This window comes from Eptesicus fuscus, chromosome 6, assembly GCF_027574615.1.
Source record: "Eptesicus fuscus isolate TK198812 chromosome 6, DD_ASM_mEF_20220401, whole genome shotgun sequence".
Taxonomy (NCBI): Eukaryota; Metazoa; Chordata; class Mammalia; order Chiroptera; family Vespertilionidae; genus Eptesicus; species Eptesicus fuscus.
In genome coordinates this window covers 90336555-90363890 of record NC_072478.1, presented here as the reverse complement: position 1 = coordinate 90363890, position 27336 = coordinate 90336555, and the positions used below count along the sequence as shown (strand labels likewise).

Here is a 27336-nt window from a genome sequence, read left to right as displayed (position 1 = left end):
TTGGTGGTTTTTACCTAAAAGCTGTTTTATTTAGGCAGTGGGGCCTGGCGAGGAGGCACATTTCTTGTGTTTTGGTTTGGTTTGACCTTTCTACTAAATGCGACGTTTTCCTGCCCTAACCGGTTTGGCTCAGTGGATAGAGCATCGGCCTGCGGACTGAAGGGTCCCAGGTTCGATTCCGGTCAAGAGCATGTACCTTGGTTGCGGGCACATCCCCAGTGGGGGGTGTGCAGGAGGCAGCTGATCGATGTTTCTCTCTCATCGATGTTTCTAACTCTCTATCCCTCTCCCTTCCTCTCTGTAAAAAAATCAATAAAATATATTTAAAATAAATAAATAAATAAATAAATAAATAAATAAACAAGTAAATGCAACGTGTTCCCTTAGGTGAATGTTGGCTACCAGAGGCTTCCCATAAAATTAGATATAAGTTTAAAGTGCTTACAACAGTGTCTGGCACACAGTAAGTGCCACATAGGTGTTAGGTAGCATTATTATTATTATTATTATTATTATTATTATTATCGCTGCCATTTCTATTCCCCTTGGTGATGCAGAGAAAATCAGCCTTCCAGCCATCGAGCTAAACATGAATGACGGGAAAGGGACTTGGTAGGTTTGGACTGGATCTTACTTTTACTTCAGCCTCTAACCTCATCTCCCTCCAGACCCTGAGTAAATAATATTCACTCCGCCAGCCCTCAGCTGGCAGAGAGGAGCTTTGACTATGACGGGAGGGGGTAGCTCTGTGACCCTCTCTCTGGGGACCGTATTCGAAGGCGCTCCAATAACCTGCTCCACTGGGTTTTGCTTCCCCCCATTATGGTTTTAAGAGAACAATAACACAGCAGGAAAGGTTAGACTGCAATCCTCACAAGAAAACCAGCAGAATATCAGCAATTTAGCACCGTTTTTCTGCATCAAGTTTTTAAAATGTAGAAGGCTCACCTGCCTCGGTAGAAGCGTCACCTTTCTGAAAATATAACAGCTATTTTCCACCACAGAAACGATTCTTTCCCAAATATCAGAGCTTTTGATGCTTCGGATGCAATCTGAGCGATTTGCTTGATTTTTTTTTTTTTGCTCCCCCAGTAAATCATTTATACAGCCCTTGATTCACAAAATCCTGAGTTTTTTAAAGATGCACAAAATATCCTATAAACATATTGACTCCTGCCTCCTGTGTTCCTGCCAGCTCTCCACCAAAAGGTTTATAGATTCCCCTCATTATAAACTAATTGATATTCTGTAACGGTTAAATCTTCTTAGCAGTTCTCTCCTTGGAGTTTGAGAGGGAAGAGTGAGGATGTCAGAGATATTAAAGGAGAAGGGAAGGGACTCAAGAGCCTGTGGATTTTCTTAGTGGGAAGACACCCTAGAGGCTGATCCTGAAGATGTGGGATTCTTAAAATTACGGAACCCATCGTGGGGCAGTTCAGCCCCTCCCGTCAAATGGGATTACTAACCAGGAAGAGACTAATGCAGGGAAGCAGTTTAAGCCACCGACCACCAACCTCTCTGAGCCTCAGTTTTGTCATCTGTAAGATGGACCAGCTTCCCTCGCACTCATATTTTCGTAGAGGGAACAATGTTTCACTTCTGGGGTGGCAGGGGGAGGAGATGCCTGACAGACAAAGTATGAACTGTCATTCTACCTGCACGACCTGCTTTATCCTCTCCTCCCTGTGATGTGCTCACTGCGCAGGCTCTGCCCTCAGCTGGTACACCTCTCCCGCGTCAATTTTTTCAGGAGGAAGTGGGATGAACAGACCCATGTAGTGTTCTTTGGATCAGCCTAACAACACAGCTAATATTCTGGTTTATCGGACTCCTATTTCTACTTCACTATAAATGCTCAGAGGAAGCGAGATGCAATAGTCACTTTATAATGACAAGGGGAAACGATTGGAGAAAGTTAAATGAAAGAAATCAGGCTATAAAAGTTACATATGACTGGATGTCTACTACGCAAAGTGCAATGTAAAGGGCCTAAATGTAGATTCCTATTATGAAATATTATCTATTAAAAAGCAGACGAGTTAGTTCTCTGTCTATTGACCCGAGAGATGTCTGTGATACATTAGCAAAAAAACAACAAAAAACTAACAATGTGTACAGGACAATCCCAGTAAAGGGGGGATTAGCATGTAAAGATTATGGGTTAAGGTTCTAGAATCAGAATGCATAGTTTTAAATCAGGGCTCTGTCTCTTTGAGCTAAAGTACACATTGGCCACGTAACCTCTCTGTATCTCAGTTTTCTCATCTGTAAATGGGGATGAAGATATCACTATCTTTTTTAAGTAGGAAAAAATGGTATTCATGCTGGGAATGATAGAACTCATGGTTGTGCTGTGGCAATAAATGAGTGAATGCACTTAGCACACAGTAAATGCTCAGTAAGTCTTAGCTCTTGTTACATGGGGGTTACATGTTAGTATTATTATGCAGACGATCTAGAATGGTACACACCAGACTGTTAACATTAGTCACCTCAGGTGGGGTGAAACTAGAGGGAGATTAGGAGGGTACGAAAAAGAAAATGGAAATAAAAAGACACTGGGAACCAAAGAAAATATACAAATGGCAGATAAGCATGTGAAAAAAATGCTCAGTAGCAAATGTCATAAGGGAATTGCAAATTAAAACAATGATGAGCTACCACTACACACCTATTAGAATGGCAAAAATCCAAAATACTGACACCACCAAACGCTAGGGAGGGTGTGGAGCATCAAGAACTCATGTTCAATGCCGATGGGAGACAGAGTGACAGTTTCTTACACAACTAATCATACTCTTACCCAGCAACTGCACAACTGGGATACATACCTTAGTGACCTGAAAACTTATGTGCACACAAAAACCTGCACACAGATATTTACAGCAGCTTTTCATAACTGCCAAAACTTAGAAGCCACCAAGATGTCCTTCGGTAGAAGCGTGGATGGATAAACTGTGGTAACATCCAGACAATGCAATATTATTCAGTGCTAAAAGGAAATGAGCTACAAGCCATAAAAAGACAAGAGGGAACCTTGAATGAATATTCCTAGGTGAGAGAGAGAAGCCAGTCTGAAAAGGCTGCATACTGCATGATTCCAATTATATTAGGCATGCTGGAAAAGACAAAACTATGGAGACAGTTCAAAGCTGAATGGTTGCCAGGGGTTATGCGGGAGGGAGGGGTGAGTAGACAAAGCACCAAGGATTTTCAGGGCAGTGAAACAATTTTGTATGATACTATAATGGTGGCTATATGTCACTATACATTTGTCCAAACCCATAAAGTGTACAACACCAAGAGTAAATCCTAATATAAACTATGGATTTTTTGTCAACACAGGTTCACCGGTTGTAACAAATGTACCACTCTAGTGCAGGTATAGGACACTGATGAGGGAGGGGGCAGTGTGGGCGAGTCTATGTGTGTACAGAGTGTGGAGGGGTAAAATCGCTCTAAAAATAGTCTAACAAACATTGTGTGTGTGTGGGTGGGGGGGGGAGGAGGGGAAGCCTAAATGTTAACATTTTCTCCTTGATTCCTGGCCCGCACTCCTGGCTGTTCCCTCTGCCAGGAACTTTCTTCCCCCTCCCCGACCCCAGGGAGGAAGTCTACTTATCACGTAGGATTGAGTTCAGCAGAAATTTTCTCTGGGAAGTCGTCTCTGTGCCCCACAGCACCTGGACCTCCACTGATTGGCACGTATTCCATGGCCTTACGACTGCCCCTTACCATGTCTGCCTGCCCTACTGGGTGAGAGCCTTTGAAGGGAAGTCTATTTTATTCCTGCTGTACCCCCAGCACCTAGTGCCGTGTCCAGCAGAGTCACTTCATGAGTTTTGTTGAATGCATGGCTATGAATGAAATCAGGACAGATGTAGAGAAAAACAAGCAACCTTAGGTTGAAAGAACCCAAGCAATAAAGTGAGCCCAACAGCGGTGGTCACATTGGAAGCGGTGGCCACTCAACAGTGGTGGTCACACTGGAAGCAAACGGAGGTTGTTTAAGAGAGATGACAAGAACCGAGGAATGGATGCTTACGGGGCAGGTTCAGTGGGGCACGTTGAAATGCAGATACTTACTGAGCATTTACTGTGTGCCAGCACTCTACCAGGAGCTCTGCAAGTACCTGCTTAAGAAGCTCCTTTTGGGGAGCCCGGCCCTGGGTACGTTTTTGCTGGTTTGTTTGTTGGTAGGAAGTGGAGTTGGGGAAAATGCTGTCAGTGAGCTTGTTATACCACAGCCTTTCATTTCTGTACCTCATCATCCCAGGCAGCCTGTAGCTCATCCGAAGACAATGACCCTTCCCATGACTACATATCCCATTTTTCTAGAAAACCAGCTCTGCTCAAAAGTGGGGAGGGGAAGAAGAGGGACAGAAAGAAACAAATGAACGAAGGGCTTTCTTGTGTTGCCTAACAAAAATCTCCTCTCCGGGCAGTGAGACCTCGAGGCAGGTCCGCTACCCCACACCCTCACCTCTCTCGCAATTGCAGAAACACCCCCATGTCCTCCGAACCCTCAAGCAAAGCCCACACGTCTGAAGAGCTTCTGAGGCCCTGGGTCTGCAGTGCCCTATTTGTAAGCACGGCCAGGGCTCTTCCGGTGTCAGCGGCGGCCTCCACGCGAGTCCCCAGTGCTGCCTGCACAGAGCTCTGGATCTTATTTCAAGAACTCATCCGCTCCCATTTTGTCTCCTACCCAAGGTCTCGACCCTTAGCTGAATTTCAATTAGTTGCCCTGAGGATCCTGGAGGAGACTCATTTCAGAGGAAAATGCCTTCTGCGAGGCAGCGCCAATCCAGCCTGAAGTTAGTGTCTATGAATTTCAGCTCTGAGAACTGCCACTGCTCACCGGGCCCAGAGAAATGTCTTTCGCGATGGCCCATATTTGCCATACTTGAGACAAGCCTCTCCGTAATTCTGAAATTGTTTCTCCCAAATCTCATTTTCAAGACAATCACCACTGAGTAAGTTTTCTTCCAAAGCTGCCTTGAGAATTGCTTCTTGAAACAAGAATAATGATTGCTTTTCTGAAAAAATGCAGGTTGCCAACTCTGACAGCCGATGTGCAGGACAGAGGGGAGTGAGGTTAAGAGTTCTCCTCTGGGTTCTATGCGTGATTCATTGAGAAAATGGGGCAACAATCAGGGACGCTGGTCTTCATTGTCATTGGTGAAATGGGACAGTATTTGGTCTCCTCTCTATCTTATTGGGTGTGGGGATGGCACCACACTGGATTAATATTCCTGCTCTCTGGAGAAACAGATGCACTTGCAGAAATGTCAGTCTTATAAGATTTATCTTACTCAAGGAAGTTTTTATGGGGGTGAGAGGGAGGGTCATGTTATTTTTATCCCCAAGGATAACATTCAGGAAATTGGAATATTAGAAGTGCAAACCATTAGAGTCCAGGACTGGCCGTGCTGGATAATGAGCTTCTTTTAGCAGGAAGTTTGCTGTTTAATACAATGGAAAAGTAATTTATCGAGAAGTGTCCGTGGGGACAGAAAGGAATAATGCACTTCTGCAGATGTTTCAGGTAACCAGATGAGGCGAGGAGGGACAAGGTTGTTCTAGGAGCCTGCAGATGGGGGTCTTGTCTCCTCTGCAACCAGCTAGCTGTGGCTCGGAGTTAAGCCTGCCCACTGCTCCAGGCCTTGGGTCTCCCACTTGTAAAATGAGCAGGCTGAGGTACAGCTGTGACTTCCACACATTTTAAAGCAACAGAGCTCCTCTTAGTGAATGATTTTCAGAAACCAAATACAGACCATGCCAGGAGAGGTCCCTGAACCCCACCTGCACCTGTAAGGTTCTCCGTACCCTTCTAAACCCCGAGGCATTCCTGGGCCCTCACCTGCTCCGAGGTGCATGGTGACAGCTAGTAGCTTAGGTGACCTTGAAATTCTTTTGTCATCGAACAAGGAGAAATGCTTGCTTCTAATCTAGCTGACGCTTGGTTTCTTCTACCTTTGGAGGGCTGATGCCATGTGATGCTCAGAGAGGGACCTGTTAAGGGCTGTGGGACCACCCCCAGGACAGCTGATGCTTCAGAAAACAGGTGACAGGGACACAAAGATGTGGGCCAGCATCAGTCACAGAAGAAACTGCTGGGTCTTCCACAGCCACATCTATCTCGCTGGCTGAAAATGACCCTGTGGCTAGTGATGGTTTTCTGTGTGTGTGATTGTAGCTACCATATAGTTCCTTCCTCTCTCCTTCCCTCCTCATTCATTCATTCATTCATTCATTCATTTCACTCACTAATTCACAAACAGTTATTCATCACCTGCTTCTAGACCACAAGTGGTCTAGTGAGGAAGACTGACAACGAATAGGTCAACAAATAGCCATGTGATCACACATGCAGCACAGTGACTAGCAGTAGTGACGGGAGACCTAACTGAAGATGGTGCGAGAGGAGCCAGCCGTGGGAAGAGCTGGGAATTGGATGTCCAGGTGGAGGAAGCAGCACGGCAAGATCCCCAGGCAGGAAGGAGCTTGGCGTGCTCTGGGACAGAGAGCCCTGCCGTGTCTGGTGCACAAGGAGCGACAGAGCCAGCGAGTGAGTGCAACTCTTGCTGCCACAGTCCGCAGGAACGACCTGGCAATGAGCCTGCTCGGAGCAGGCAGCCATGCCTGCAGGAAGGCTCAGGTGCTCGCCCCAAGGAACAGAGGTGGTTTATGCTGCAGCAGAGTGCATGGAACCCAGTAATCACATGGGCAATGTGCTCGCTTATTTTCCTTTTCAGTGTCCGGCTGCAAGCCCTGGGCCTGTGGTGGTTGGCCCAGACTGGGAGACGGCGAGGGTGGGAGAGGAGATTGGTAAACAGAAGCAGAAGAGAGGGAGAACAAGGTCGTGGCGGAGATCATCCACACCCTCGTATTCCCAAGGACTACGTACAGATGTGAAAACTGAACAGTGAAGAAGGCAGACAGGGGAAAAATTGACTCATTTGGATTATGGTGTTGGAGGAGAGCTCTACGGATACCCAGGACCACCAGAAAGATGAAGAAGTGAGTCCCAGAGCAAATTAAGCCTGAAACATCACTGGAGGCAGAGACGACAAAAATGAAGCTGCCTCACTTTGGGCACATCATGAGGAGGCAGGGTGCTTTGGAAAAGACGATGATGCTGGGAAAACTAGACGGCGGCAGGAAAAGAGGAAGACCAAACATGAGCCAGGCTGACTCCCCGAGAGGAGCCGCAGGCAGGCGTCTGCAGGAGCCCAGCAGGGCTGCAGAGGACAGGACGTGGTGGACAGCACTCCTCTGCAGGAACACCAGGAGTCGGAGCCGATTCAACAGCACACAGCACAGAGCAAGGGTCCTGGGCTCTGAGTCCGCAGGCCTGGGTGTTCCGCTCACTGGCTGTGTGACTCTGGGCAAGACACTTAACCCCGGTCCCTCACCAGAGACTCACCATCCCAAGGCCTCCCTCACAGGTTGCTGCCAAGAATAAATGGGATGATGTATGGGCCTGGCACATTGAAATGGCCCCCTACATGGTGAACGGGCAGGAGAGAGTTTAGGGGGGAGGTGAGACAACAGAACTTTGTTCGGTGTTTTACAATTCGCAAAGCGCTTTCACCCACAGAAAGCGGAAGGCTGTACCTGCACCTCCGCATCTGTACATTTACCCCCGACTCCCTCCTCGACAACCAGACATAAATATCAGTAACAACACCAAGCTCGTTTATTTCTAGGGGTCACTACGTGCCAGGCACCATCCTAAGCACTTTACATATAGTTCATTTAACAGTCACAGCCCCTGAAGAGGGAAGTACTATTGCGGTCCCATTTTACAGCTGAGGGAACTGAAGCACAGAGGTCAGGTGACTGGGTCAAGGTCACAGATCTGATAAGTGAGAGGACAGGATCAAAGACGTAACTACTGCCAGGCTATCTGCTAAAGACCAGGGCTATGGAGACAAGGAGACACACCCCTCCCTGGCTTCAGTGGACTCACGGACCTCGCTTCAGGGACACAGGTAAATTTCACATAAGGTGCTAGATGCTACGGTAACCATGGTGGCCAAGTATTAAGGGAACAGAGGGAAAGAGCTCTGATCATTCTTTAATCAAATATGTATGTTTAATGAGTGAACAAGACCAATGTGGTGGCCCCTGCTCTTAGAAGGTACAGTCTAGTAGGGGAGACATACAACCAGGCAATGTTTACACACATAATGTCTACATGGTATACTTATTTGCAATTTGATTCTGCCTGTGATAAGGAAAAGTAAAGGGTCCCATGAGAACGAGTATAGGCCAAGAGTTAGGGAAGGCTTTCTGATATGTGTGTCTAGGGGTGTTTGTGTCTGTTTGCACACATACGCTCACACACACTCACACATCCCACTGAGGCCTCTGTGCTAAAGGCATGTAATTAAGAATGTAGCATTGAATATGGGTTGACAGGGAGGTCAGCTTATATTAGTGCCTCTACAAGAAGGTGAGCAGATGAAAGGATTTCTCGTGATTTGTTGCAACTGGTGAAACCTCTGACGCAAAGAATAAGCTTGAGGCTACTGGCTGCAGGGCAGTGTGGTCCAGTGGGTGAGATCACGCTTGGGGTCAGGCAGGCATGGTTTGGTCACATCACCACTTAAGAGCTGTGTGACCAAAGGTAAGTCACTTAACCTGCGAGCCCCAGTTTTCTCATCTGTTAAATGGTGTGGCAGATACTGTAAGGGGCTCACTTAACACCTTCTCTAACCCACTGCTCCCCTTCCTGCCTCCACTAGAGAGGCCCCAAACCAAAGCGCCCCCATGGCCCAGCCACCCTGGCAGATAGGGGTGCCCAATGCCAGGGTTGTGGACAAACGCCTCTCCTGAATAAGAAGACTTTCCTGAGTAAGAAGGCAAAGCCTTGAAAGGGGGAGGCTTTGTCCTCTTCGCCCTTCCTCCTTCTTCCTGAGGCACAGCAGCCATTTTGTGACCATGAGGAGGAGGAAGCGGAAAGAGAGAAGCCTGGTTGGTTCTTGGATGATAGCCTTGAGCAGCTGTGCCAATCCCAAATCTCATTATAAAACGAATGATTGAATAAATAAATGAAGTAACCCCTTACTTGTTTGAACTGCTGTTTACCAAGTTTTCTGTTGTTTGCAGTTTAATGCCTTTCTACAGTGCTACCAATGGGGTAAGAATAGAACCTACATCATGGGTTGCAGCAAGGATACAGTCAACAAGATAATGCGTACGTGCCAGGTTCGTGTACGTGCCAGTCACAGCAAGCATTGGTAAGTGGAGACTATGTTGGTGCTGCGGAAGGCAGGAAAACCTGCCACCCCCGTGGCAAGCAAGTCACTGGTTGGAGCATGGAGGGCAGGAACTGGGTGGATGGCCCTACCTCGATCACTGAAGTCGTCAACCAGCACAATCTCGGCGATCAGCTCCGGGGGCGAGCGGTTCAGCACGCTGTGGACGGTGCGCAGGAGGGAGGACCAGCCCTCATTGTGGAAGGGGATGATGATGCTGGTGTTGGGGAGCGTCTCCAGGTAGCGCTTGCTGTTGCAGCTAGAGAGACACATGGGGGACAGGGAGAGGACAGTTGTCAAGAGAACGCAGGCATGTGGTTCGGCCAACTGCAAATCCCCTTCTTCTCCAGCCTTTCGGGAAGAGGTGAAAGCCAGAGACACCTCTGTCACTGCAGAACCTTCTCCTACTTGGCATCCTGAAGGCCTGCCTCCAATCCCTGGGCACGTACTCCACAGGGGTAAGTATACGAGACCCAAAACGACGACAGCCAATGCTGATGGAGCAGCACTGGGATTGAGTGCTGTCCACGCACGAACTCGTTTCAGCCTCGATCATGATGGGAACGTGGTGCCCATCCTCATGACTCCACGTGGAGGACAGCCCGTCGTTAACCCTACCCCACCCCACCTCCCCGCACACTCCTCCCCAATGGAGGGCAAACCATTTATGCATGAGTTCGGAAGAATACACTGGGCCTCTCCCTGTCCCTCCCTGGGCTCTACCGGGAAAGGGGCATTTTCTCCTCTGCTCTCTAGCAGCCCCAGGGCAAGCTGGAGGGTGGAAGGCCCTGCCTCTGTGGGCCTTTAACATCATTAGAACACCCAGAAGAATGGCCAGAGTCCCTTAATATCATCAAATACCTAGTTGGTGTTCAAATTTCCTGGATCTTCTTGTGCCTTTTTACAGTTGGTTTATATAAATCAGTACCCAGACAAGGCTCATATTCTGCCTTTAGCTAATGTGTCTCCTAAGTCTCTCTCTCTTTTTTTTTTAAATTGCAGAATCTAAATGGTGGGAACTTGCGCTTTCAGCGTACAATTCTTTCAACTTTTCTGTATGTCTGACAATTTTCAGAAAGAAATGTTGGGAGAAAAAGTGGGTCAGGGTTCATGAGTTTCAAATTCTCTCCGCTGGAGGCACCGAGGGTGGCTGGGGTAGAGGATTAAACTCTTGGATTCTGGCGGTGAGCTCAGGTGCAGCCGTGTGAACGAACTCCTCTGGTTCTGGCAGCCCGGTTTGGAAGGAGAAGCCAGCCCCTCTCTCTCCCCTTGGGACTCTGGAATTCTTGCATGTCCCCTCAAGCTCTTCCACCCGGCTGGACTCTTTATATCCAGGCCTCATACAGCCCCTCGCCTCCCCTTTCCTCACCTCTCTCATCCCTTTGATCATTTCAGCCAGCCTTCTCCAACTTCACTCTATCCGCCTTCAAAAATAAACGGAAGCACTTTTTTCTTTAAAAAATCCCTTTCCCTTAACTCAGCTGGGTCTTTTGTGGCCAAGAAAAACAGGTGACATCTAGTTTGCTACAAAAGATCCTGCCTTCCATCCAATTTCACAGGAGGCTGGCGTGACTGAAGCAGCATGGGGCGGGTTGAGGGGGTTAGCTGTCATAAATTGCCTGGAGTCCAAGGGGTGAAATACAATAGAGCTATTACCCAGTGGAGAGCCCTGGCTCTCTGAAACCCCAGAGCGGGACCCCACAGCCTGCCGGTAGATAACATGACCAGCATCGTATAGTAAGGGAAGTAGACAAGGCTGCAACAGACTAAATTCACTTCTAATCTAATCCAGTCCTGGAACTAAAGATTACTCAGGACTCAACTAAAAGGCTCAGCTTGAATGATAAGCCTGAATAAGTGCCTTTTTTTCTTCTCTTGGTCTCCTCTCTTTTTCTCCCTCTTCTCTCTACCCATCCACCCACCCACCCACCCACCCACCCATCCATCCATTTAATTACTAAATAGACAAAAAATGGCGTTTTGACTTTCGCCATTGGCACTAGTCAGTAGTTTGGTCGCAGCTTAGTAGAGGCTCTTTGTTTAAATAAAAATAATTGTGTGGCATGCTGACATGAATCCCTCCAGTGTCCAGCAGGAAACTTAGTTCCACAGACCAGGCCACTGGCCACCTTCCTGTTGCCAAAAGCCCCAGCCACCCACCTTTGCCAGAGCCACAGTGGACGCCCCCCCTCCCACTTAGCAGTCCCCTTTAAGACCTGTCTGCACGCTGTGTCTTGAGACGTCCACACTGGCTGGTGGCATATGCCCAGCTCCTTTGTGTGTGGTGAACACAGCGCATCCCCTCGCCGAAGCCTTCAGACAGCAGCCCAGAGAATGTGGTCTCCAGGAAGGGGAAACTAGGGCACTGCTGCCCATGAAAGAGGCTCAGTTTGGCGATGATCAGACAACAACAACCTCTGCCTCCCCACGGTGCACTGTGCCTGATGGTTCCCAAAGCACTCTCCCTTCTCTCTCCTCTAACTCGGCACCAGCCCCCGAGGAGGGAGATGAACGAGGGAGCGCTCACCCCATTTCCCACACGGAAAACAGAGCCCAGACAGGTAAGTGACTTGGATCTAGGACTCAAATATAGATACTACCTACTTAAAATAACATTTATATGTGTGTGTGTTTCTTGATAAAACTGTTAACTGCTCAGTGTAAAAGTCTGGAAAACGCAGAAAAGCTGAAGGACAACGGATAATGACAGCGGCGTCCTGCCCAACGCGCCCACCTGCGGCGGACCTCTGCCCTCTTCTCTGAACGTATACCTGCTTCTACAACACGACATCCAAATCTTTGTGGGTTCCCAGGTGCAGCGTGGCTTCCGGAGCCCATCCTTGGGCAGGACCAGAGAGAGCGATGCCCTCGCAGAGGGTCAAAGCAGTGACATGGGGAACATTCCAGCGCACAGTCTGGACGTCCTCTTGGCTCAGGATCTCCGGCCCCAGATGGTGCCATAAAAGCAGCACCTTACAACTAAGACCTGAGTGAAGAACATTCTGCCCTTTGCACGAGCACTTCCACCATCATCTGGTCACACACAGGCTGGTAAGGTCCCTACTCTGTCAGGGCCAGGTTAAGTTAGGGGTGCAGAGCATGAGGTCAGCAAGGCACGATCGGGGGTGTTCCCCGACACACACTGAAGCAGTGAAAGGAGTACAAAATGAATGTACATCAATAGGGAAAGTTTCAATAAATGTGAAAATTCAAACTATAGAATACCGATGAGCAGTTGCCAAATAAGGTGGAAGATGACAACGGTGATAGGAGAAACTATCTGTTCAGGATTCCCATTATGCCAGGTAATGTTCTAAGCACTTTGGCGGGATTAATGTCATTTCACAGTCATAATGCTCTTAGGAGGCAGGGACTGTCATTGCCTCCATTACAAAGAGGAGACAAGGCAGCGAGAAGTTAAGTAACCGGTTAAGGTCAAATAGCTGGTAAGGGCTGGAGCCTGGATTTAAACCCATCTGCCCTTCATACGTATTATGTTCTTTTTAAAAAATATATATATTTTATTGATTTTTTTTTACAGAGAGGAAGGGAGAGGGATAGAGAGCTAGAAACATCGATGAGAGAGAATCATCGACCAGCTGCCTCCTGCACACCCCCCACCAGGGATGTGCCCGCAGCCAATGTACATGCCCTTGACCGGAATCGAACCTGGGACCCTTCAGTCCGCAGACCAACGCTCTATCCATTGAGCCAAACCGGTTTCGGCCATGTTATGTTCTTACAGGGATAGTGTGTCAATGCTATTAATTATGTAAGCAAAAAGAACAAATAGATCAAAACCAAAAATTGAGGGAACTAAGTAGGAGCCTGAAGTCCTGCCTCTGGTGTCTGCTCCGCATGCAACAATGCCAGTCTCCTCGCTGGGCCTTACTTATGTCAATAAGGGGCCGCACTGAGCAATGGCAAGGCTGTGTGCCTGCTCTGTATCCCCTCTCCTATTCCTGTCTTCCTAGTCTTATGGGAATAACATCCTGACTTTCCACGGGGGATCTCCCACCCCTCATTTCTATAAGGTTTGGGGGGGGGGGGAGATCCTTGCTTTCCTTGAGGATGAGCAAGGGAGCCTGGCTCAGCCGATCAGAGCATTGCAGCTCCCCAGCCACAGTGATGGGTTCAAGGATGGGCACCGGTAAATCAGAGTAAATCTTTGCTGAGACAACTGGGAGCGAGGTAAGCTCTTTTCTGCTGAGACCCAGCATGCGAGGATACAAGTCTGGTCGGCCTGGGGCCACCATGTAGACGGTCCCCTGTCTTAAAATGATTGACAGAATAGAAAACAGAGCCAAGAGTTGGAGAGAGGGGTTCCTGCTGGCATCACGTAGGGACCTGAACCCAGCCATGGCTGAAGTCAAGGTCTACTCCTGGCCTTTTCAGTTACATGAGCCGATACATTTTCTTTTCTTAAGTCAGCTGGAGTTAGGTTTCTGTCACTTGTAACTGAGAGAATCCCTGCTGATGCAACTGGATGCTCTTTAAGCCTTTCAGTCGAATGAACCTGTTTTGGACCTAATGGTGCCTTCTGAAGGGCAGAGGCAGAAACTCCTGCTCCCGGGAGTTGTCTCCAACCTGAGGGCGCAGCCTCTCTTTCCAGCTGCAGGAAGAGAGCGCTGCTCATTCACTGACTCGGAGAAAGCAGCCTGGGGGGTGGGCGCGGGAGGCAGCGGAGGCCTGGGAGCTGACCGAGCTCATTTGTGACAGAGCGGGCCCCAATTTAACATTCCCTAAAGGGTTCTGAACTCTTGGAACACAAAGATGAAATTAATACACTGGCCCTTAAGATGCGCCCTCGGGGCACACTGCGGGAACACCAGAATATAAAAGAAAAGAAGTCAAAATCAAAGGGAAGCGTTGCAAAAATCTTCCCTCTGCATCAACTTTGAAATAGAAAAATCCAACCATTTAGAAGGGAACTATGAAACACATTTGATTCCAGCCAACAAACCTGACACTGTCTGTGCCTGGACCTGGGTTCAAATCCTGACCGCCACCCCCAAGCTGTGAGACCCAGGGTTGGGTTCCACCCCTTGCTGAGCCTTAGTTTCCTTATCTGGGAAAGGGGGGTGGTAACACCACGAGAATGTCATGAGAGCCAAACAGCCCTGTGGAGGAAGAAGTAGGTAGCTCTGTCCTTGGAGACAGAGGAGTCAGTGTGGAGAACGCACAGCAGAGCATGCTAACTTCAGTTCTCTTGGAGTTTGGGGTGGCCATCCCAGGAAAGGGCACGAGGCTTCAGTAAGAGCTTTGCTCTTGTAGACATGTATCCCACTCTTGGTACCGCAGACTTCAGCCAGTTCATGGCTCAAAGCATTCTCATTTGCTCACTCCCAATCGTTTGTGTAGTCAAGAAATGTTTACTGAGCACCTACTATGTGACACACACTATGCTATGCCCTGGGGTTATAATGGGGAGGAACAAGCTGTTGTCCCTGTCCCATGGGATACAGAGCGAGATGGGGGAGCAGACAGATAATATAAGCAGTAAGAGATGATAACTTTCCCTCACTGCCTATGAGTGTGAGATGAAGACAGGCTGAGAACAGCCTGGAAAGACAGGGAGTGAAGGCACTATGAGTGGCGCATCCACACGCCCAGCCCTGTGCCTTGCAAACAGCGAGTAGGTGATGAATGGCTGCTGGGTTGAACTAAAGTTAGAAGGGCCTAGTCCAGTGGTGGGCAAATTGCGGCTTGCGAGCCACATGCTGCTCGCAAGCCGCGGTTTGCCGCTCTGTTGACGAATGAGTTTGCCGACCACTGGTAGACTAAATGTTACCGTGTAGTTGGAAGCTGTGAGGATTAGGCAATTGTGGCATATTGTGTGCAAAGAGGTAAAGGGTAGTATATGACAGTGGCCGGCAAACTCAGTCAACAGAGCGGCAAACGGTGGCTCGCGAGCCGCAGTTTGCTGACCACTGGCCTAGTCCAACGCTTTTGTTTTCCAAGTGAGGGTGTGAGGCTTGGAGAGGGGATGAGACAGGCACTGGCTTCCCCTTTAGCACAGCCTGGCTGGCATCAGAGGAGCCAGAGGATGGCTGTGACAACCTGGCCCCGGCTGGCATCCTCAGGGAGGTCCTTTTCCGGTCAGGCTTTGCTGACAGCCAGCTGCACTCACCTGCTCTTCCCTCTTCTCAGCACACAGGCAGGGGAACCACAGAGGATTATCAATATTAATTAGGCACCTCTGCACCATCCTTCATCACCAATTTCGCACCCCCTAACCGCACCAGGGACTTCAGATCAAGCAGTATTTACAGGACCCTGGTTGTGCTGTCTTTTCTTCCCCTCTGAATTCACATTTTACAAACCCTTTGTTCAGATCACATCTAGTTTTAAGACAGTTGTAAAAATAACAATTTTTTTAAAAAGCCCACAGCAAAATCCAAGTTTCTTCCCCCAGCTGTCCCACATGACAGAACCGGCCCTCCTGCAGCTGCAACAGGCAGTGTATCCCACGGGCTCCCACTTTAAACACGGCTGACAGCAGGAAGGAGGGGCTCCGGCCGCCAATGTGGTCTGCAAGGTCCAGGTGCTGGAATTACCAGCATGAGAGGGCAGCCGTAAGGACCACACCTCAGATCCCGGGTGGGTGCCAGCTGCCGGGCAAATGTTAGGAAGAAATGGGCTTTCATATCAAGATTCTTAATGATTCATGAAAGAGAAAAGGAGAAACAAAAGGTAAAGATACATGTTCTTTGCCACTGGAAATCTGGAAACAAGCTGTCTGCCTGTACCTGTCTGCCTGCCAACAGAAGAAGGGTTGAATAGATTAGATTCCTGTGGCATATTACACAGCTATTAGGAATACCTTAGAGATGTGACCATAATATATTAAACAAACGAAGATACTTGTAGAATAAAATATATAATAGAACAGTCATATTTTTATAAAACAAAACCCCAAACCTCTTGATATATCTATACATGTAGCCTAAGCAAAGGAAAAACTATAGAAAGCTAAACTGTTACCATCCACTACCTGGGCAGATTTAAGAATAGAGAGAGGAGTGTATATGGTGGGGCGTGGGGGGAGAGGGGAAGAGGGACTACTGATTTCCCCACTCAAAAAAAGTGCGGAAAGGAGGCTTACAATTAGGAGGGAATCATGTTCTGTTCTCGGTAAGAACAGCTGCTCTGTGCTTGTCTTATCATGCTGCCCTTGATACCATCTTAATGAAGGGAGAGAATTGGTAATCGCCTTTATCTTCCAGTCATTATTCTCTTTTTCCTTAAATCCTTTCAAGGCCAATACCACTTAGCAACTAAACTCATCTCTGTGGCCAACGTTACTGAGTGCCTTTTATCTGCTCCTGGACAAGAGAGGTAAAGGAACGCAACCTGAGTAGTCTGCTGGCTGCGTCCATTTATCCGGCCAGTCCTGCTTGCTATGCCTGGTCCAAGAACCTTCAAGCACAAAGGGCGAGAATTTAAGAATGTCTCCCTCCTTCTCCGTGAAGAATGGGTCTCAGTCTGTGTGTGATGCAGCAGAAAGAGCACATGCTTGGGTCCAGGTCCGTGTCTTCTTTGCCTTCTCCTGGCTGTGTGAACTGCAAGCAAAGAGCTGAACTTTCCCCCAGCTCAGCTAGTCCACCTGTAAAATGGAGCTAGTGAACCCCATCAGATACAATTCCAGAGAGGCTGGAATCACACAGGAGTTGTGACAACGTTTTTGTAAACGAGGAAATAATGTCGAAACAGAGAGGATGAAAAGTATTATCGCACAAAACCTCAAAGTGGGAACAAGTAAGGCCAGGCTGGTAGAGCACACAGCACTTGATATGTGGGAACCGTTATTGTTGATGGGGAGCACAGCTTCCGTTTCCATTAGACTAAGAAAATGCATCTGTTTGCATAAATGATAAAAGAACCACAAGCCACACACCAGCGTACGTGGAGGTCAGCTGGTTCCCACCTAGCATAAATCGTAGGGACACATGCCCATGTGATTTTTAGTTGACAGGCAGCCATTTTTGCTTGTAAGCTAATTATCTCTGCAATTTCAACTCAAGGGCTGAATTCATTGAAACCTATTTTTTAAATTACAGAAAACAACTTCGATTTGAGAAATGTTACTGGCTGCCATTTTATTTTAAGGCATATGAGCACCTTTAAACCCCAATACTAGGTCTGATGGATCAATAACTGTTGTCTTGGAAGAAAGACTGCTGTTCAGAAAGGAGTTGTTTAACTTAAGAAGAGAGCCTTACAAAGGCTCCTGAAAAGTCGGTGATACTAAAAAACAAAACAAAACACACACACACACACACACACACACACACACACACACACAAAGACCCAACACAAGAAACCTGGACTTTTTTCCTTTCCCAGCTCACAAACCATTCAGGCTCCAGCCCCTCTTTCTGTCCCTCTCCCACTTCCCACACAAATGCCTGGCTAACAACCTGCCCAACTAGGGAGTCTGCACCCGCACATTCCTGGGCATGTCTGGGGCGTTCATCTTATACTAAAGTCCTCCAGCATAAGTGTCAAACAAGCTTACTCCACCACTCGATTTAAGATAAACAGGGTAAAAACTGCTAATATGTAAAAACTTTGTCGCCCAAGCCTATCCCTGCTCTATGGCACTGTGTGTGTGTGTGTGGGGGGGGGGGGGGGGGGGGGGGGGGGAGCTGGGTGGAGACTCGTCATTCATCTCCATGCAGATGGCAGGCCCCGCCCTCACTGTGACCTGAACATAGCACACAAACGTTACAGACCACACCACAGACCACAGCTGACCCTGGGGCATTTTTAGATTTACTATCTGTTGTGCCTCAGGCATTTCTTGCTGTTCTAGGAAAGCGAGTGAATTAAAACCACAATAAAAACACAGCAACTCAGCAAAGGATCCTGTCACCATTTCCAACTGTCTACTTGACAATGTCATTTGGATGTTTAATAACATCTTCAGCTTTGAAAGCAAAATCTTGATTTCCCCCAAACCTACTCTTCCCAAAGACTTCCTTCCTGTAAATGGCAACACCATCTCCCAGTGGTTCTGGCCAAAAACCTTGGTGTAATCCTTGTCTGCTCTGTTTCCTCATAGCCACACTGTCTGAAAATAAACCTCGGCGTGTCCATCTTCAGCAGGTATCTCTCTGCCGCTCCCACCTGGGTCTGAGGCACTGCCACTCGGCATTGCTGTCATACACTCCTCAACTCTTCCCCTGCCTTCACCCTTGGCCACCTACAGTCTACACTTAACACAGCAACCAAAGTGATTCTCTGAAAACGAAAATCAAATCATGTTGTTCTCTGCTCAAAGCCCTCCAGGGCTTCCCATCTTACTCACTTTGGTAAAAAGATAAACCCCACCATGACCACCCCAGACATCTCTCCAGCCCTGCTCCTCGTTGCTCTCCTCCGGGCTTACTGGGCTTTGTAAGCCAAGCATGATGGCCGCAGGGCATTCCTCTTTAATTTTCTGGAAGAGTGTACAGAATTTGTGTTATTTCTCAAATTTTTGGTAGAACCCACCAGTGAGCCCATCTTTGTGAGAAGGTCCTTAACTACAATATCAATTTGTTTGCTAGACACGGGGCTATTCAAGCTAATCATTTCTTCTTGAGTAAGCTTTGCTAGTTTGTGTCTCTCAAGGAATTTGGCATTTCATCTAAGTTGTTGAACTTATAGGCATAAAGTTAAGAATATTCCTTTATTATTTTCTTAATATTACAGAATCTGTAGTTATGTCACCTCTCTGATTCTCGATACCGATACTTTGTGCCGATCAATCTGGTTAGAAGTTAATCAATTTAATTGACCATCTCAAAGAACCAGCTTTTGGTTTTATTGATTTTTCTTTATTGGTTTTCTATTCTCTAGTTAATTGATCTCTGTTTTGATCTTTTAAAGTATCTGTTCTTCTATTATTTTGGAATACTTTGTTCTTCTTTTTCTAGTTTCTTAAAGTAGAAGCTCGTGTCATCAATTTGGAGACCACTCTTTTCTAATATAGGCCTTGAATCCTACAAACTTCCCCATAAGTACTGCTTTAGTGACATCCCACAAATTCTGATATTATTTTCTTTTCATTATGATTTGGTTCAAAACACTTTCTAATTCTCCTTTTGATTTCTTCTCTGGCCCATTTGTTATTCATAAATTAGTTACATAGTTTCCAAACATTTAGAAATGTTAAGTGACTGTCTGTTATTGGTTTCTAAATTTTATTCCACTGTGGTCAGAGAACATATTTGGTATCACTTAAAACCTTTTAAACCTTTTAAATTTATGGAGACTTGTTTTCTTGGTTCCAGAATATGGCCTATCTTGGTAAATGTTCCCTGTGCACTTGAAAAGAATGTGTATTCTGCTGTTAATGAGTGGAGTGCTCTATAAACGTCAGTTGGGTCACATCAGTTGATGGTGCTGCTGTTCAAGTCTGCTATATCCTTGCTGATTTTCTGTCTACTTGTTCTATGAATTACTGAGAGAGAGAGAGAGAGAGAGAGAGAGAGAGAGAGAGGCGCTGAACTGTCATAATTGTGGCTATGTCTATAACTCCTTGCAGTTCTATGAACTTTTGCTTCATGTATGAATAATCCCTTTATTATGAAATGACCTGCTTCAGTCCATAGGCCGTCGCTCTGTCCACTGAGCCAAACCAGCTAGGGCTGAAATGACCTTCTTTATCCCTGGTGATAGTCTTGGTTCTGAAATCTACTTTGACTGATATTAACATATAGCCAGCCACTCCAGCTTTCGTTTGACTAGTGTTAGCATGGTAGACAGGCCTTTTTTATCCTTTTACTTATAACTTATTTGTATGTTTATATTAAAAGTGTGTTTCTCACAGGCAGCACGTACCTGAGTCTTGCTTTCTTATCTAAACGGACAATCTCTGCCTTTTAACAGAAATGATTAGAGCATTTACATTTAACATGATTATTAATGTGGTTAGGTTAAATTCCATCATTTTGGTACCTGCTTTTGATTTCTCCTTTTGGATCTGTCTTCCCTTTTTCCCTCTTTTCTGCCTTCTTTTAGATTAATTGAATATTTTTCATGACTCTACTTTATCTCCTTCATTGGCTTATTAGCTATAACTCTTTGTTTTGCTATTTTAGTTCTTTTAATTTATAAAGTCCACCTTCACCTCTTCACAAGTAGTACAAGAACCTTAAAATAGTATATTGTCGTTTCTCCCCTCTAATCTTTATGTTGGGATACATTTTACTTTTACCTATGTTTAAACTCAACAATATGCTATTATTTTTGGTTACAGAGTAAGATACCTTTTTAAAAGATTTAAGCACTTAGAAAAATAGTATACATTTACCCACACGGTTACTATTTCCAGTGATCTTCATTTTTTGTGTATAAAGATTTCTATTTCCATCTGGTACCTTTTTCTTCCCCCTGAAAGGACTTCCTTTAACATTTCTGATAGTACATGACAGTTGTGATGAATTCTTTCAGCATTTTTTTTGTGGCTGCAAAGTATTTATTTTGCCTTTATTTTTGAAAGGTATTTTCATGCACGGGGTACAGAATTTTCCTTTACTCTTAGTACATGAAAGATGTTGCTACACAGTGTTCTTGCTTGCATTGTTTCCAATGAAAATTCTAACACCCTTATTTTTGGTCCTCTGTCAGTAATATGCTTTATTTCTCTGCTTTAAAATCTTTCCTCTTCACCAGTGATTTTCATTAATCTGATTATGATGTCCCTTGGTGTTGTTTTATTTATGTTTCTTGAGATTGGATTTCACTGAGCTTCTTGGATCTGTGGTTTTATAGTTGTCATTCAGTTTGAAAAACTTCTGGCCATTATTTCCCTTGTCTCCTTATGGACTCCAATTACATGAGTATTCAACTACGTATAGTTTATTAATACTCTTCATTTTTAAAAATTATTTTTTCTCCCCTCGTTTCAAGTAATTTCTTTACTTATAACTTCAGGTTCACTAATCTTTTTCTCCTGCAGTATCTGTTCTACCATTGATTCCATTTACTGTGTTTTTCATCTTAGACATTGTTGCTTTCATTTCTAGAAGTTCATTTTGGGGCTTTTAATATCTTCCCTGTCTCTAACTTTTTAAATACATAGAATGCAGTTCTAATAACTGTTTTAGTGTCCTCTACTAGTTCTAACATCTATGTCAACTCTGGGCTGATTTTGATTATTTTCCTCATTATGAGCCATGTTTCTCTACTTATTTGCATGCCTGATAATCGTTGGTTAGATTTACCCTAATTAATTCTGAATATTTTTGTTTTGAGGTTTGACCTGGGATGTAGTTAAGTTACTTAGAAACAGTATGATCCTCCTGGGTCATAATTTATGCTTTTTTGCTTTTACAAATGACAAGGTTTCCTAGTCTGAGCGGTGGGAAGAGACACTATTCTTGGCTCTGCATGAGAGCTAGGCACTGTTCCCTGTAATCCTTTTGGGCGATCCCTTTCCCAGCCTTCGGCAGCTTTTGTATAGGAAGGAGTTCATCAGTAATCTGCTGAATATGCAGGGAACCTTCTGTAGACCTCTGTAGCTCGGTCTCCGTGTAGCTCTCTCCTCTTCAGTACGCTGTCCTGTGAACTCTTTGCCTCTTGGGTCTCCCTGGACTCTCAGCGACATCAGATAAACCCAGGAAGTCCTCGGGACTCTACCTGTCCTCCTCCCTGCATCTTGGCTTGAAAACTCTCTCGAGGCAATAAGCTCAGACAATGTATTGCTCTCCTCACTTGTTTCCCATCCCTTTAGGATTACTGTCCTTCACTTCTTGGTGTCCAGCGTCTTTTTAAAAATTTTTCAGTTGTTTTCGGCAGGAGAGTAAATCTGGTCCCTGTTACTCCAGCTTGGCCCCTAAAGAGCATTTTTAATGTCCATGTGTACATTCACATTGGGGCACTAATACTATTATTACTACTACTAAAAATGTGGTTGGCTTTAATTTCCTGTGCTTTCAAATTGTCATTCCCCCGCCTCTCCACCAGAGTATATATTTAATACATGTTTGTCAAACTTAGGCCATAACTCCCATCATTGTTGCTTTTGTAAACTGTTGGGGATGTAAAGGTGCTCAATAAATACTACTAGCCTATTATAGTAATATGAACTTGTCGGTTCTTTTCAGGAAATTCAGCATGCACCATAAAGTAACCATATTAATTTAACAAAAAGGAAAAAAGCAAAAGGGAGCATGGAACCAGAAATCTGGTAGACCTGGGCCTTTTATTGCAACAAATTCCACTCAGGTTCATTCATTTCTGGAAGCGAAACCCATGGACTGGATTTGGAGAAAGCAGTCAGGATTGTAGGCTGTTTTCATTCCCACTATGGACAGTCTTTACATGGGAGGAACTGATCACTCAACAGAGGGCTCTGCTGAGGAACCTTCAGGCCTGGGGCACTTGAGCAGCTGGGGCTGCAATGCCATCAGCTCTGTGCCCGAGGGGCCTCCGTGTGCGGTTGTCAAGCAGCCCACAGAGCCCCCTGGAGCAGGGAAAGTGGGCCAGCCCACCAGCCAGCCTCTGTTCTGCTCCCTGGGCAGGAGGTGCAGAGGGCAGGTCTGCTCAGAGCCAGCTGGCCGCCTCCCACATGCAAGCCCAGCAAGACAGGCCGAACTTTCTAGTTTCCATTCTCTGTGGCTGCACGTTCCCCCGTGCGGCTTCTGGGGGAAGCCAGTGCAGCTGGCACAAACAAACAGCCCCTCGACCCTGTTCTTGACGTGCTGCTGCCAAAATTCAATTCGAAGAATAAAAGGCAAACATAAACCCCAGCTCCTGCTGGGAAAGTTGTTTAAGTGAAAAGAAACCAGAGGGAATGAGCAGCCCAACTGCTCTCATTTATTCATAATTTCTGCTGTCACAGAGCAGGAAAGTCCCCTCCCCCTCCCCCTCCCCCACCACCCCCCGGAAAAAAGAAAAGCTCTTCAAGACATCTGTTAACTCATTTCTGAAAAGTCAGCTTCCACCACTGGGGATTCTGGAAAAGGGGGGTGTCAGGAGCGCTGGGTTTAGCAACATCTTTTGCTGTAATGTGGATGCTGGCTGGGTGGGCGGCTGGTAACCGAGGAGCCAGTGGCATGTTGCAGCTCAGTTCCCATCCACCCAGAACAAGGGTCTTCGCCTTACTTCTGTCCAGGACCCTCTGCCAGGCTGGTAATACATATGGACACTTCTGAGAGCAAGGCTTATAACTCATAAAATAAACTACATAAGACTGCAAAGGAAACCAGTGAGACTGGAATATAGTTATCAAAGTAATAAAAGAATGTAAACTACAGTAATACATGTGCTTCTTTAGGGACACAGGAAGCCACAAGATCTAGTGCAGTTCTACAAACTACCTTCATTTCAAAGCAGAGATGGGTGCCCACCACCTCTCAGGGTTATCTGACAAGGGATGAGAAAGTACATGATTTCTTGTGGTGACTACATCACAGGCGTTTTAGTCATAACGGAAGGGAACACATTTCGGTTAGAGGTCAATGGAAAAAAGAAAGCAATGTTTTCCTCCTCTGTTTACGGACCCTCCGGAATTCTCTCCGTGGACTGCGGCGCTCTGGGTTAGGAAGCCGTCTCTCTTTCTCGGCTGTCAGGAAAGAGCACTGCGCTGGGGGACAAAGGGCTGGGTCCCCATCCTGGCTCCACTTCTAACCAGCAAAGACTCAGCCTTGTAATTCGAGAGCTGAAGAACGAGTACTGTCTCGCCCAGGCAGTTCTCTACCTGTAATGTTTCACCCCCCTCTCCCCTCCTCCACCAAGCCGGGTGGGGGTGTGCTCTGAGGTTCCAAGCACTCTCTGCCCACCACTATTACTGATCGTCTCACCATGGCCCAATGAGCCCCTTATGCCTCTGTCCCACCCTTGCACAAAGCAGTGGTAAGGGCCCATTTAGCACTGTGTTCTTGGTGTCAAGCACAGGGCCTGGCACACAGAAGACCGTTATGCGTATACAGGATGGGGCAAAAGTAGGCTTACCGTGGTGAGTTCGTGAAACACAGTTTATTGTTGTATTATTAATTAATTACTGTGTTTTTTTTCCATACGAGCAACTGTAAACCTACTTTTGCCCCACTCTGTATTTACTGGATGAACAGATGAGGGGCTGGATGAAAGCTGTGACCACACTCAGCTTCTCTCTCTCATTGTAAACATATTTCCATTTTGTACCAGTTCTCAGCCCTGGTTACACGTAAGAATAGCTTTTAAAGATTTTAGAAAATATAGAGACCCAGGCTGCGCCCCCAGAAATTGAGAGCCCAGTGGCTTGGGGTGGTGTCCTGGCCTTCGTATGTTTTTTGTTTTTTTTTTAAAATATACTTTTATTGATTTCAGAGAGGAAGGGAGAGGGAGAGAGAGATAGAAACATCAATAATGAGAATCACTGATTAGCTGCTTCCTGCACACCCCTCATTGGGGATCGAGCCCGCAACCCAGGCATGTGCCCTTGACTGGAATTGAACACGGGACTCTAGTCCGCAGGCCGAGGCTCTATCCACTGGGCCAAACCGGCTAGGGCCTTTGTATGTTTTTAAAAACACGCCAGGCACAGCCAGAGTTGAGAGCCCACAGTACCACGGAACAGCTGAAGCGAGGGAATAATGCTCCCAGATGAACTTCTTTCCCAGAGCCAGAAAGATGATATTAGTGCAGAATTCTAAACTCTGCAAGGGGCTAAACTCATAAATTGAGTTTCTGACCCTCAGAGTCAGGTCACAGCTCTGAATCCAGAAACATCAGCAATATCTGAACTACATGCTCAGACTTGGATGAAAAAATTCTCAGGCTTGACAGTGAAGACCATGAAACAAATTGCAAACCACACAGGGGAGCACACTGAGCCCGCCCCCCCCCCCCCATTTCCTCCCCTCCCTACAAGAAATCCTTACGAAAAGGGCCCCATCCTGGGCAAGCAGCACACCTTGTAGGCAAGTTTCCTCACCTGCCAAGTGGAGATACTAGTACGGCCAACTCACTGTTGCAGGGACTGGCAGGTGTAATGGGGCTGAGAGCATTCTGAGTAGCCGAACATGCTACCAAGATTAATTCTTGATTATTGCATTCTACCAATTGAGCTCTGACAGGTGGAGAGACCTTATAGTTCAGTGATTAAGAGCACAGATTCCAGAGTCAGAATTTCTGCATACAAATTCTGGTACCAGCCCTTACCTGCTCTGTCATTTTAGGCAAATTATTTAACCTTTCTGTACCTCCATTCCCCATCTGTAAAATGTTGACAATAAAGGTACCTATCTCATTGAGTTTTTGGAAAGTTTGGCCAAGTTGATGCACTGAAAGTGCCCAGAACTCAGCTCTAAACCTGAAGTGTGCGTCAGAATCATCTGGAAGGCTAGTTAAAGCACAGAGGGCGGGGCTCCACCCCAGAGCTTTGGATTCAGTCGATCTGGGCTGGGATTTGAGAATCTGCATGCGGACAAGCTCCTGGGTCATGCTGGAGTCACTGCTTTGGGAACCACACTTTGAGAAGCACTGGCTTAGAATGATGCCTGGCATACAGTAAGAACCTTATAAGTGTTAGCCGTTATTATCTCTTCCTGGGCTCTACTTTTTAGTCCCTGAACAGAACCCTTTATGCTCCAGTGCTACTCAGAACTATCTTCGTGTAGAAGCCAGCGTGAAATCTACTTGCAGTGGTCCCCACAGCGTGGACCCAACTCTGCTGCATGAGCATCCCGTGGGCGCTTATTTGTAATGCCAGCTCTTAGGCCTCAACCCAAATCTAACGATTCAGGAATTACAGGGGGGAAGCTCAATATCCTGAGTTCTAACAGCCCTCCAGACAACTAATGCACCCCAGCTTTCAGAACAATAGCTCTACTAGAAAATCACACGACCACCACAGTAACCCTACTGAAAATGCCCGGGAGGCAGATGGCTTCCAGTCTAGGGATAGTTTTGGGGTGGACTGGAGCCCAATACCTGGCTCAGTCCTTATTCACCTAATGGCCTTAAATGAATTATGACTTTAAGCCCAGTCCGGCGAGGCTCAGTGGTTGAGTGTCGACCTATGAACTAGGAGGTTACAGTTCTAGTCCCGGTCAGAGAGGACGGGAGGAGAGAGAGAGAAACATCAATAATGAGAGAGAATCATTCATCGGCTGCCTTCTGCACACTCCACACTGGGGATCGAGCCTACAATCCAGGCATGTGTCCTGACTGGGAATCAAACTGTGACTTCCTGGTTCCTAGGTTTGGGAGCCACAGTTACCTCTATAATCATTACATATGTCCCCTCTCAAATGATTTGAGGTAGCTTATAACAAGACATAAATATACTCAGGATAGCTAAAATAAAGATTAAAAATACAGAAACACCACACACAGAAAGGGGAGAGTAAAGGTTGAAACTGTCATTGCAATTGTCTTCTAAGTTGAGGTCTGAGCTTCCCCGTGGGCCAGAGCCCAGAGGAAATGCAGAGGTTCCCTGTTCCCACTGTCCGAACACAGAAGGGTGACCGGCCCTTTTAGGGAGACACCATCGTCCCTCTGCCACAGCTGCTCGACATTCTAGAAACACCGATCACAGGAACCTTCCCACAAAGCCCCGTGTAACAGGAGGGACTCTCCTCCAGCAGCACTTCGTGTACCTGCTTCTTTAATTCTCAACAAGAGCCGAGGGCAAACTCCTCCCATCCCAGAGGATAAGAGACTTTACACTTACTTCGGGTGCCGAATATCAGGGAGAGAGCGATTCAGGGAGATCTTATCGCTGACGTAGATGTTAAATCCATTTTCTCGGTACGCCTGATCCACTCTCTCAGCGTCCGTCATGGGGTACGGTCTCCCTTGTTCTCCATTTCCTGGGAGCAAAGAGCAAAGTCAACGTTGCTAACTGAATGGTGTGGGGACGAAGGATGAAGAATATGATTCAACCACAAAGATGAAATCGGATGCTGGATACAGAGTGTCCGTGCAGATTTTGCAGGGGGAAGTGTTCAGAGGGGAGGGGAGTGAGCATTCTGTCACGGCCGAGTCACACACTTTATAGAGCCTGTCCTCATGTAATCTCCACAGGAAGCATGTGGGTGAACATGAGAGCCCTCAGCCTATAGATGGATAAAGCCCGTGCTCCCTCCACTCTGCCAGG

The 27336-nt window shown here is 46.6% G+C and overlaps 1 protein-coding gene across 1 annotated transcript in view; it reads right to left on the bottom strand.

Annotated features, from left to right (window-relative positions):
• GALNT10 (polypeptide N-acetylgalactosaminyltransferase 10) overlaps positions 1-27336 on the bottom strand; it is a 175665-nt gene that overhangs the window by 64024 nt on the left and 84305 nt on the right. The window contains exons 3-4 of the mRNA XM_008152252.2: positions 26911-27049; positions 9356-9522 (exon numbers count right to left, since the gene is read on the bottom strand). Coding sequence (XP_008150474.1) covers positions 9356-9522; positions 26911-27049 — 306 coding nt within the window. The remainder of the gene's footprint in view (positions 1-9355; positions 9523-26910; positions 27050-27336) is intronic.